Below are 12,603 nucleotides of genomic sequence, written 5' to 3'. Positions count from 1 at the left end.
TGCTGCGGGCCCGCGGGCTGCGGGGCAAGAGCTCGGGCGCGGGCAGCACCAGCGACGCGTACACGGTGATCCAGGTAGGCCGCGAGAAGTACAGCACGTCGGTGGTGGAGAAGACGCAAGGATGCCCCGAGTGGCGCGAGGAGTGCTCCTTCGAGCTGCCGCCCGGCGCCCTGGACGGTCTGCTGCGGGCGCAGGAAGCCGAGGCCAGCCCGGCGCCCTGGGCCGCGGGCTCCGCCGCCGCCTGCGAGCTGGTGCTCACCACCATGCACCGCTCGCTCATCGGCGTGGACAAGTTCCTGGGCCAGGCCACCGTGGCGCTGGATGAGGTCTTCGGCGAAGGCCGCGCGCAGCACACTCAGTGAGTGAGGGGCGCGGGCACCTCGGAAACGGTTACAGGCCTCGCGGGGCGGGGCTGGGGAGGGGAGTGGGACCCCAGCCTCCCACAGGGCGGTGGGTCCTTTGCCTCGAGCGCACAAGGGCATAAACCGACAAGTTGATTCTTTGCATGTTGTGAAACCCTTCTGACCCCTCCCCCCAGAGTCCGCTGGGATGTGCCTGGCGGCTGGTGGGTCCTTGGGGGGCCTGGGGGAGATGTGGCTGGTGACCCAGTGTTAGGAGGAGATTGTCGAGGAAAGTTCGGAGGCTCTTCCACCGTGGGGACCTCAAGAAGGAGAATTTTGAGCTCTCTGGGGCCTCGGGGCCATCTCTGTCTCCTGGAAGTGAAAGGAAACAGAAAGTGCCTGTCCTGAGCAGGCTCACAGGAGTGGAGAAGCAAAACCTCACCTTGTGGGAAAGGAAATGGGGGAAGGAGGGTGCACTGTTAACCTCAAGGGCAAGGTTGAAGGCAGATGCCCCAACGGGCCTTGAGGCTGCAGATGGCATCTGCTTTTTGCCTGTTACTTCCATGTCCTCTGGCTCTTGAGATGCCCTCCTGGACCCTACTCTTATGTCCTTGGTCTGCAAACAGGAGAACCTCCAAAGTAAAGGAAGTAAACACTGTAGTCAGTCTTCAAGTTTCCTGCCTGTCCTGTCTAAGGTGGAGTTAGTGGCTTGGCGAATGCACAGCAGTAGATAATCTTGTAGTCACTTCCACTTAGAAGGGCCAGTGGATTTTTAAAATTCATTTATTTTGGCAGCATTGAACCTTCCCTGTGTTAAGATCAAAGCCTCAGATTTGGAGCCCCATTTCCTGTTTTGGGTTTAGGCAGGATCTGGAAGCCAGGGTCCAGGGCTGACAGCCCACTGTGGATCACTCAAGTGGTTAACTGGGAGTGACACTTTCTTGGCCCCTGGGCCCTAGATGGGAAAGGTAAGATAAGGGAGGCAGGAGTGTGCCCGGGTCAGACAGATGCCAGAGAGGTTTGCTTCCATGAAATGGCATCCAGGTAAGTAAACCTAGGAAGGATTGCTGGAAGAGAGAATGAACCTGGTGCAGTCCCGTATGAAAACAAGGTTTGGAAAGAAAAGGATTTGATTTTGAATGTTTTTCAAAATATGGGTAGGGAAGGGCCTTGCATGGCTCTTTGTGGCCTGGGTGGGAAGCTGGCTAGCATAGGGCAGTTCTAGGCTGGGCTGTGACCTGGCTTCTCTGCTCTGGCCCCTGGCCTTCTCTCCTTCCCTCATGACTTGCTGTTTGGTTGCTGGGTGTGGAATCATGTGGTCTAGCTTGCTCTTTTTTTTCCTCCTCTTTTTTGTACTCTTCCTCCTTCCTAGCTCAGGGAGCTGGAGGGGTGGATATGGCCAGAGAACTTTCCCTTGGGTCTCTTACTTAGCCCTTTCTTTTTCTGAAGAGGCTCCAGTCCTCATATTCACTCCACCCCTTTTCTAGTCTTCCTTCCCTCAGCCAATCTGCCGGACTGGTAGATGACACAATGGGGCTCTAAGGAGGGTGGCAAACCAAAAAAATTCTCTAGGCCTTTGGGGAGGGGCTTCTGTGATTTCAGTGAATTGGGGAGGGAGGGTGGTAAACTTTGATTGTTTTCAGTTCCTTTTCTTCCTAGCTTCTAGGTCTTCTTTTGTTGAGTTGTCTATGCCTGTATGCTCAGGCAGACCTGTTTTCAGCCAAGGACAGTCCCTTCGGTAGAGTGTGCTGCCCCTCGATCTCAAAGGGAACCTTAATTTACTTTATAGAAGTCATCTTTTCCACCAGGATCTTTCCACACCCGCCTGGCTGCCTTTCCTCTGATGAATTGACCTGGGTTATTTATAGAACTTGGCGAGGGCAGGAGAGGAGAGGGGTAGTTGTGGTGGGCAGAGGAAAACTCTGAAATTGGTCTGATCTTCTAGTGCACTGGACCTAACAGCATGCCCACAGACAGATGGTGAGAGCTGTCACCCTACTCTGGTGCCCACCTCTGGCTCCAGCAGCCACTCCCAGTGACATTTCCTGGAGCACCCTGGCATGGGTTGCTGAGACAGTGAGTCTGCATATTGCCCAGTGGGGAGCAGGCAGGATGGAGAGGACCAGGGTGCACCCATTTCAGTTCTGGGTAATGGAAAAAACAGTGCCCATTCTTTGACTCCAAGAGCCTATTATACAAGTTGCATGGAAGACAGATGGTATCCTGTGTCACCAAGACAGAACCTGACCAGGGAAGGCTCATGGTTAAGGAGAGAAGGCTACAGTCTTGCGCAGAACACATTCCAGTCCCATATCAGCCACCTTGTGGCAAGTCAAGTCAACTCTCGGTATCCCACCTGTCTCGTCTGTAAAGTGAGGCTACTTATGTCTTCACAGAGTGGATGTATAGGATGGCATAAGAATGCAGCTAACATTGTTGACAGCCAGTGAGTAATGGCGGACAGGAGGTTTTGGTGATGATATCTGGACACCCTGGGACCATGGGTGGCAGGGTATGCCAGGAGTGTGAGAGCTGTCAGTGAGAGGGGCTGGCCCTCCACCTTTCTCTTTAATGCTAGAGGCTTAAGAACGAGGACTGGGTGTTGGGGCCGCTGCAGCCTGCAGCCCTGCATTTCTCCCAAGCAGCTTGCTTGAGCTGCTCCTGCCTACTTGGGAAGGAAGTACAGTGTGGTACTCACGAGCCTGGAGACTGTTTTACTCCCAGGTCTGTGATCTATGAGCAGGCAAGTTCTTAACTTGTTTGCTCGTTGCTGCGAAGTTCATGATAATAATCACACAGCGACACAGGTTAAAGCAGATGGATTCCATAACAGCCTCAGTCTAGTTTCAGGGAACAAGCTTTCAAAATATTAGCTAGCATTGGAGTTCCTCTGAGGACCCTGCTTGGTACCTTGATGGAGGTACCAGGAGTATCAGGTACCTGATATCAGGGGTGCCTCAACCACCCCTCCCCAAAGCTCTTCTCAGTGGAGTGCTCATGGAGGCTAGGGATTCAAAGAATTAAGAGGAAATTCTTAAAATTTAATGTAATACACAAGGAAATGGATTACAGCCCTCTTCCGCCACAGTAAAGTCATGCATGGATCACCATGGTTCTGAAACCCTAAGAAATGCTTTTCTACTCTTTCCTTTCTAGTTTTTATGTCCAATGGGCAGGTCTGTCTTGGTTCTGTTGGACCACTGGTTAAAGGCAGGCCATTGGGAAGGTCAGTGGGCAGGTTGCTGACTGTGGGCCCCTAAAAGGCGTGTGGGCCCTCTTGCTGGTCTAGTGTATCATTGAGCCCTTTCTAGTTGCTGGCTCTGTCCTGAGGTCTTTACTTACATTAGTTTACAGAAACCTCTCAAGGTGCAGGTACTATCACTGTGTGTAGCAGATGGGGAAACCAAGGCACAGAGAAGCAGAATGACTTTTCTTTTTTTTTTTTTTTAAAAGATTTAGATTTATTTATTTATGCATAAAACCTGTGCCATTGGTTTTATGGTTGCTTCTGAGAGGCCTCTGGCTGAGAGGACAAAGGTTTGAGACCAGAGCCTTCTTTCTGCCTGGCTAGTCACAGTGGCCTGAGATTTCCTTGAGGAGGGTGGGTTTAGGGGCACTAGAGAGGTGCCTGAGGGAAAAAGTAGGTGGTCACCCTTGGCTCAGAGTGGGCTTTGAGGGCTTTGGTCCTTTCTTTAGCCTCCGGACACCTGCAAGCTTCTGTCATAGGCTGATGGCTCATGACTCCACTTCTTTCTCTCCACTGGTTTTCAGATGTGACTTGCTCCTCAGGAAGCAACTGAGGCCACGAGGTCTCCTGGGCTTCATCTGCTTCAACCCCAAACCTGGAGTTGGAGGCGCGTGGGGCTCTGGGGAAGCCTGCTTTGGCTGCCAGGGAGGGTGTAGCCATGCATAAAAGCCAATCTCGGCCCTCCCTGGTGGCGCAGCGGGTTAAAGCACAGAGCTAAGAAGCTAAAGCCACTTCTGCATGAGTTCGATCCCCACCTGCCCTGGAGCTGACCCACATGGCGCGGCAGACCTCTCCTGACCCGCCCGCTGCTCCCCTCAGCAGTGTACTTCGTCAATCTGCCTGTTCTGTTCCCCACTCAGTCTCTGGTGAATCCACTCACCACCCCTGCATCTCTGGCCTGTACCCCAGTTCTGTATGCACAAATAAAATAAATCTTAAAAAAAAATAGCCAATCTCTCGGACACAGGAGGCTACATCTCCCTTAGTTATGGGCCAGTTTTTATTTGGATTTATTGGGCAGCAGCTTGCTTGTAGGAGATGGGGGGGGGGTAGGAAATGACTCCCTCGTCAGACTGGGCGGCTCCTCTTCGCTGGCACAGCAGCTTCCCCTTCCCTCTGTTTCTGGCCTCAGGCCATAACCCCAGGCTCTGATGTTGCCACCCCATAGGCAGCTGGGGATGAACCTCCCATCCTGGGTGACCTTGAAGGCTGCCCCTTTCCTCTGATTGGGGCCGCCTGCCCCACTCGTTACTGCCACCACACTGATGCAGTGACACTCCCGCTGACGCTAAATGACTGGCCTCGTCCAGATGTTTCCCTGCCTTTCCCACCCTGCACCAGACAGATAATTAACACAATGACGGGAGCTCTCAGGGAATCAGTACTCTTTATATTTTTTTTCCTTTGTTGGGGCCAATTTCTGCCAAATGGTGGAGTCATGAAGAAGCATTGCCCTTGCTCACAGCCAAGTAATAAAAATAAGTCCACAAAGTGGGCCCTTTGTGCACGGCAGTCCTATCAGGGAAGGGGGAGTGATTTGCTCTCGCTCGGCTGGCCTGCAATCTCTTGTGTTATCTCTTTCTTCAGGAAGATGACGGCCTCAGAGAGCTGAGGTTGGCAGGTCAGCTGTGGCTCAGGCCTCTCCTCAGTGAACAGTAAGCAAGTGGGGACTCCCAGAAGGTAACTTTCAGAGAAGCTGCACCAGAGAGACTTTTGCCATGGCCACCTTGACCTTCGGTTGATCCTGGGGGTGGGGAGGGGAAGCACAGAACCTTGATCATGGAATTCTAATGGCAGAGCTAGAAGCTGCTTAGGCATGTGGGAACGGAGGTTGGGAGGCAGAGTGACACGCTCTCAGCTTCTCAGCTATTAGCTGTGGGTGGGGTTCCTGTTAGGCCTTGGGAACTTGCAGAGCTGTAAGATTTGGGGTAAAGAATAGATGACATTGGGGGCCTGTGTACATCCTGGGGTTTCTGTAGATATGCAAACCTGTGGGGTTTTAGTGAGGAGATGTAGAGGTGTGTCTGCAGACCGGAAGGGCAGTTTAATCTAAAGAGTACTTTATGGTAGTACTTGGGGCAGAAATGGAGAAGAGCAGCTGTGTTGGGAAGGGTGGAGGAGGGGCCTAAAGGCGGGGAGGACATGGACATCGCTGGGGTGAGGAAGATGGACTGGGAGGACAGACCACAGCCAAGAGCTGCATTTGGGGGCCAGGCCAGGGGACAGTGGAGGTGTTCAGAGCTGCTGGACTCAACTGTGTTCAGGCCAGGCCTCCTTGAAGAGGGGACGTGTATCAAAGACCTGTCGGGGAAGAGAGCGTGTCTGCCACCCCACCTTTGAGTTCGCACAGCACCAGCATGTCACAGTATGGCTCTGTCCTGAGGACTTTACTTACATTAGTTTACAGAAATCCCTCAAGGTGCATGTACTGTCACTGTGTGTAACAGATGGGGAAACCAAGGCACAGAGAAGCAGAGTGAGTTTCTTTTTCTTTTTTAAAAAAGATTTATTTACTTATGCATACAGAACTGGGGTACAGGCCAGAGGTGGAGGGGGTGAGAAGATTCACCAGAGACAGAATGGGGAGCAGTACAGGCAGATTCACTGAAACACACTGCTGAGGGGAGCAGTGGGCAGGTCAGGAGAGTGCCATGTGGGTCACCTCCCTAGTTGGGGATTGAACTGATGCTGCAATGGCTTTGCATAGCTTCATAGTGCTGCACTTTAACTCCATGTGCTAGCAGGGAGGGTCCCCCAGAGTGACTTTTCTAAAGGCACATAGTACGTGGCAGTCTGGATTTGGACCCAGGCAGACTAACTAAGATTCTGTGTTCTTCACCATCGTACTCTGCTGCCCGTCTCTCCCCCATGTCTCCCACATTCATGTAGCCTAGGGCCAGCAGCTCCCTCCTGAACCAGTCTCAGTAGTTAGCATGACGTGCTTCTCCTGTGGGTCTGGCCAACTGGGGTAAGCACCACTGGTGCACCATTGTCTCTGTGTCTAGTTCTTCCTGTTTCAGGGAATGAGAATGTTTCTTTGGGAAGGAGGGTAGCACTACCACCAGGTGTGTCTCAGGTGTACGAGTGGCCTGGGGAGCTCTGTCTTGGCCCATGGGGAGCTCCCTGAGGAAGATTTGCTCCCCTTGGAGCAAATAGAGCTGGGGTTGGGAGCATCAGCAGATACAAGACTTCCTGATCTTTCCTAGGACATCACATGCTTCTTTTACTGTGACAGACACTCACCATCCAGTTCCTCATCCTACAGAGGAGCAGTCATTATTTTCTCTTTTGTTTAACATCCAGGAAGCAGTTATTGGGCAACCATTTTGCCTGGGTCAGGACTTCAGAGAAAAGAAAAGAAAGAAAATGTATAGCTCTTTCCTGAGAGGGAAGAATACATGTTTGAGATAAGACTTACCCAGGAAGTAGTTAATCTATAAAGCAGCACATGCAAGAGTGAGAGAGGGAAAGGGTCAGAAGAGGCAGTCAACCAGGATTGGAGTGATCTGGGAGGGCTTCCTGAGGGAGGGGAGTTCTTGAATGACAAGTGAGACATGGTGGGGACAGCAAGTGTGTGTGTGGGGGGGCTGGGCCAGAAGAGGGAAGAAGTAAAGGGGAGTCAAGCATTGTTTCCTATGTTCCTCTTGGAAAACCAGCAAGTGCAGTAAAGAAAACCTGGCTTTCTTTTTTTTTAGTTTTTAAAAAAAGATTTATTTATTCATACAGAACTGGGGTATAAGCCAGAGGTGCAGGGGCAGTGAGAGGCTTCACCAGAGACAGAGTGGAGCATAGAACAGGCAGGCTGATGAAGCACACTGCTGAGGGGAGCAGCGGGCGGGTCAGGAGAGGTCTGCTGCGCCATGCGGGTCACCTCCAGGGCTAGGGCTCGAACTTGCGCTACAGCGACAAGTGCTAGCCTAATCTGTTGCACCACCAGGGAGGGCCCAATCTGGCTTTCTTTATCTCTCACTTATTTTATTTTGTAATTCACCTAGGTCAAATTCTAAAGGCAAAGGTGGTATACAATGAAAAATCTCCCTTGTCCTGATAAACGTAGCTCTTCAGAGGCATCCGATATTACCAGTTCTTATGTAATCTTCCAGAGTTTTCCCACTGGCTTAAACACAAATACATTTTAAACACAAGTCCTCCCCCTCCTTTTTTATTATTTGCACAAATACAGCATTCTAGACACACCTATCCTTTTACCTGTGGTCAACCTGACTTTCCCACATGGTTGTCTGTCTCCACTTAGTGAGGATCTGAACTGAGACCCAGTTCAGAAGAAATGGGCATTACTTGTGTCCTCTGTGACCCAAGACTACTGTTTGGGGGTGAGCATGGGGGTGAATGTGGGGTGAGGAGGGATGTGTATTTAGCTCGAATTTCTTCCTCACTCTCCCACCTGCTGATCCCCCCCGGGGAGGTCATCGTGTTGGTCTCCCCTTCCTCCTGGGCAGGGTCAGCACTGTTGCTACTGGGCCACCTCATTCCCACAGGGCTGATGAGAGCCTGTAAAAGGCCCTGGAGAAACAGTAAACCCAAATCTTTGTGTGTAGCATGGCCTACTTTTCAAAGTGCTTTTCCTGCATCATCTCATTTCATTCTTCCCTGAGGGCAGGCAGCATGAGCCCCATTTTTACAGATGAGACTGGGGCCTCAGAGGTAGAGCCACCCATTCCAACTTACATGACTGGCCAATGGTCACCTGGCTTCTGACCTCCAATCCAGCCCTGTTTTCCCCCATTGCTCTTTTGGCCATCTATATTTTCTGTTGCTAGCTGTGTGATTAGACTTGTCTCAAGATAAGCTTGGGCAGCCCCGCCATGTGTGGCAAGCTGACATTGACAGACCTTTGGAGCCCACGGAAGGCTGAGGGTGAGGATTAGCTGAGATGTTTTGTGTCAAGGAGGGAGGAAGCCTGAACCTAACTGGGATCCAAGGAGAGCTGAGCAAACCCTGCCAGGAGCCAGGGGCAACTGCTAAAGTGATGGTCTGGGCTGCAAGGACTGTGGTGCGAAGCAGGCAGAGGCCAGAGTGGGTGGTTAGGATCACCTGGCCGGATGGGAGGGTCTGTCCTGCCCTGCATGGTGTCAGCTTGCAGTTTTACTGTAGAGACCAAGTCTATGGGTCAGTTAGGTTGGAAGTGTTGGGAGTCAGCAGGAATCAGCCTGTGTGTTAGCTCCTGTCGGGGCTGGGGTGGGGTGTTTGGAGGAGAGGAAGGTCATCTGGGAGGTGGAGACTCAGGAAAAGGCTTCTCCAGCAGTTGCTCCATTTCTATCTTATTTCCCCACCAATAGTTTAGTTGGCACTTCTCCTACCCTGCCTGGCTTATTGTATCGCTTACCTTGGACAGAGGTAAAATGGCCTGTGTAAAGCCACTTTGTAAGTCAGATCCAGGAGTAGAACCGGGGTCGCAGGTCTTCCTGCGAAAAAATGCTGTTGGCATTTTCCTGCTAGGTCTTTAAAATAATTTTTTTTCAACTCATTCTTGGGGCCAAAGCGAAGCCCTGTCAAATCCATCTCCTTTACCCAGCAGGCGATAGAAGGTGTTCCAGATGTCAGGTTCTGCCCCTGGGTTTGGAGGCAGAAGGTGAGTAACAGTCCCTGCTGCCAGCAGAGCCTGGGCTGCACTACCTGCGCCACTGCCCTGCAGGGAGTGAAAAGGGGGCACCCCGGCCCCTCCCACCTTTCCCATTGCTCCCGTCCTACTTTACATTGTGTTATTTTTTTCCTTCAGCCTCTGCTTTGTAGTCTCGTCATAACTGCCGCTGCCTTTTTATAAAATCAGAATGCCAGTTTATTAATTTATGACAGCAATGCCTGCTAGGGCATAAGGAGCAGCTCAGATCAGCCTGGCTGTGGACCTGCCTTGGGTCGCGTAGACCTGTCTTGGGTCACGTGGTCTCCCCCTTCCTGGCTTCGTTGATGTTCCTTCCCTGCTGTCCCCTGCCCTTCCTACAGCACCAGCTTCTGTAGATGCCGTCCTTGTTTTGTGCTTTTTAGGGCCTAGAGTAAGGTGCCAGTTCTTCGGTGTGGGTTTCGAGGCCTCCTCTCTGCCCCAAAGCACTGTTCTGCTTATCTCAATCTGTCCATCCCAGGGCACTTGTGTGTTCTGTTCCTCTCACCCACCACTTTCTAGCTGGTCAAGGCCATGTCTTTTACCAACCCTCCTGAAATCATCCCCTTTAACCTGCTTACTCGGTTTATCAGTGCATTTTTGTGGTGTTGAATGCCTTCTTCCTTTATTTACAGGACTATCTTATTTCCCCACCAAGAGGCAAGCTTCTCGTAGGCACTCCCTTTCTTGTTTCTGGCAAATACTTGGGAAATGTTTTGAGTGGAGGCCTGGCGGAGGCCTCCTCTGGTTGGGTGGGATTCCACTGGCGAGTTCCCGTGCCTCTGGAACTCTGTGCTTTCAGAGCCAGGGTGCTGGGACTGAAGCCCTGAGGGAGGCAGGGCTGAGCTCACAGGGCCCAGGAGCAGGGCTCAGTCCTAGAACAGTGGGAAAAAGCCACCCACCATCTGATAGAAACATGCTGTTAGTCCTGAATTGGCCACAGGCTGAGGCCTTTGAGGGCAAATGATTTGATGCAATGTGGCTGGCCGGACGCAGGCACCGGGCCAGACAGTGCCGAGGGCAGCTAGCATGGCATTATCTGCTACTGTTTACCCCAACAGAACACCTGCTTCTTGAGCTGCCTACCCTCCCTTGCCACTCTGGATGCCACAGCCCACTGTTTGCCCTCATTCTCTCGGGAAGCGAGCTGAGGAGAGAGACGCTGGGGAAGAACTGGATCAGCGTTTCTCCTCTCCTTCATGCTGGCACCTCATTGCCCTTCTGGAAGATTCTGCAGCCATTACCTTGGTGCAGCACGATTGTCTTTCCTAAGGGCCTCCTGGCTTTTTTGACCTCAGGATGTGGCTTTGATTCCCACAGCATTGCAGCTCCTTGCCCCCAGGAGCGACTTACGATTCTGAGATAAGGCCCATCTCTGAGTGCAGGACAGCAGGCTCACTTGGGAGAGAGAAGCTGCAGACCTGGTGGTTGCAGCCACAGCGGGAGAGGCTCAGGTGCTGGGGGAAGGGTCCAAACAAGCTCTGGGCAGCCTGCTCTCTAACTGACCTGCAATTGGCTGTTTTTGTTTCTCTGGAGTCACCTTCATTGGCATGCAGGTTGCTTGGGGGTCAGACTTAGCGCTGGAGCATGATGCCAGGGAGTCTCAGGGCCTTTGGCCAGCTTCTTGACCCTCGCCAAGTGCCTCCCACCCCCACCCCATGCCTGCCCTCTGCTGAGCTCTCAGTCTGGTGTGCAGTGGGGCAGGAAAGGTAAGGCCTGCCCTTCTGCTGCCTTGCCCTTCTGGCTCTAGAGTAGGTGTTCTTGGCCTTTTTTGCGCTGTGGACCCTCTTGCTGAAGCCCATGAACCCCTCAGAGTAAAATTTTTTTTCAAATATGTAGGATTAACAAAGTAGACCAATGATATTGAAGTATATTTACCAATTTACATATTGAAACACTCACTGAAGTAAGGTGGCTTGTTACTGTATTAAATGTGATTAAATGTCATAACTTAAAAGTTTAAGATGGTTATGAAAATAAGCAATATTTTGTGACATTTGCAATGACTGTGATGTAGTAGAAAGTGCCTGGTTTCTCTTATTGACACACAGGAATTGCTACTGCACAGTTGTTTGTAAGTGGGAGAAGTGCAAAAATTCCACCAGAGATTATGGGGAAAAAATAGAATTTTTCTCCTGCCTGATTATATTTCCTAGTTTGCCCTAGAGAAATAGGGGGAGTGACTTACATTGGCCTCGGAGTGAAAGAAAGTCCCCTATTGGAACGTTGCCTTTTAAAAAGCCTGGCACTGTGGCTCCTACTCTTGGGAGGCTCCTGTAGGGGTGGGGATGGGCCAGGAACCCCTCTGTGCTCTTTGGGAGCGCCTGGCCTCTCAGGAAAGACACAGGGGTTTGTGATGATAGAGACATGTGTGGGAACAAACAAGTTCCTAAGTGACTCACATGTTAATTTGCTAGTTCATTGAACAAATATTTGGGTGTCCACTATTTTAAGTACTGGGGAGACAGGTGAACAGAATAAATCTGCAGCTTACCAAAGACAGATATTCCACAAGCTGCGTTAAACACTCATCACTTACTGTGTGGGATACACACATGCATGTGCACACACGCAAGTTAGTGTTAGTGTTCAGATAGTGTTAAGGATGCTGAAGAAATAACACCGGCCACAGGGAGTTTTAGTTGGGGGCCTCAGGGAAGACTGAGGAGGCCAAGCCGGCAGGGGAGGAGGCTGAGGGCTGAGTCCCAAGTCCACAGCGGTCTGCTGGACTTTGTCAGACCTTGGAGTTTGGGGGAGGGGTTGTGGCTGAGTTGGGGCCCCTTTCAGAGCTTTCCTGTGGTTTTTTCCCCCCAGGATTTGTGGCCCCTAAAGACGATTGGGGGTGTTGGATTGTTCTCTGACAAGGTTTTAGTGGCCTGGAGGCAGGACAAAACCCCCAGGTTCCTTTCGTCACCTCTCAGGCCTCCACCGTCCTGGGATTGTATTTGTCCTTTAAAGGGGGTTTTGGGCTCCTCACCCCATGTTTGTGCTACACTGTGCTCTGATGCATGTCAGGCCCTTTCCAGTGTCTGTCCTCTTAGAATGTCTGGAGGCCTCGGTGTTCGCTTTCAGTTGGATGGAAATGCTACACTTTAAAGGCCCAGGGGAGGCTGGGAGTTAGGCATCTTCATGTTCAAGTTCTGACTCTCTCAGTTCCTGTCTGACCTTGGGCAAATCACAATACTTCTCTGTAACTGTTTTCTTATTTACAAAATGGGGATGATGGACACTGTCACCTGGACTTGTGGATACGAAAAGAGGCACCAAGCCTGTTGTGCAGTGAGCACGCAACGATCCAGCTCTGCTGATTCTCTTGCCTCAGCTGAGGTCCCCAGGCCACTGGTGGCACCAGCATCCCCTGGAGGTTGGATGGAAATGGAGCTTCTCGGCTCATC

At 51.6% G+C, this 12,603-nt stretch overlaps 1 protein-coding gene across 1 annotated transcript in view; it reads left to right on the top strand.

Annotated features, from left to right (window-relative positions):
* Positions 1–2: 2 nt before the first annotated feature.
* Positions 3–12,603, top strand: part of RAB11FIP5 (RAB11 family interacting protein 5 (class I)) — a gene marked incomplete at its 5' end in the record, with an annotated part of 32,654 nt that continues 20,053 nt past the window's right edge. Inside the window, one exon of the mRNA XM_012731464.1 lies at positions 3–358. Within this exon, the coding sequence (XP_012586918.1) occupies positions 3–358 (356 nt within the window). The remainder of the gene's footprint in view (positions 359–12,603) is intronic.

This window comes from Condylura cristata, unplaced genomic scaffold (genome assembly GCF_000260355.1).
Source record: "Condylura cristata isolate star-nosed mole 26May11 unplaced genomic scaffold, ConCri1.0 scaffold00031, whole genome shotgun sequence".
NCBI classification, from domain to species: Eukaryota; Metazoa; Chordata; class Mammalia; order Eulipotyphla; family Talpidae; genus Condylura; species Condylura cristata.
This window is presented reverse-complemented; position numbering and strand designations above follow the sequence as displayed.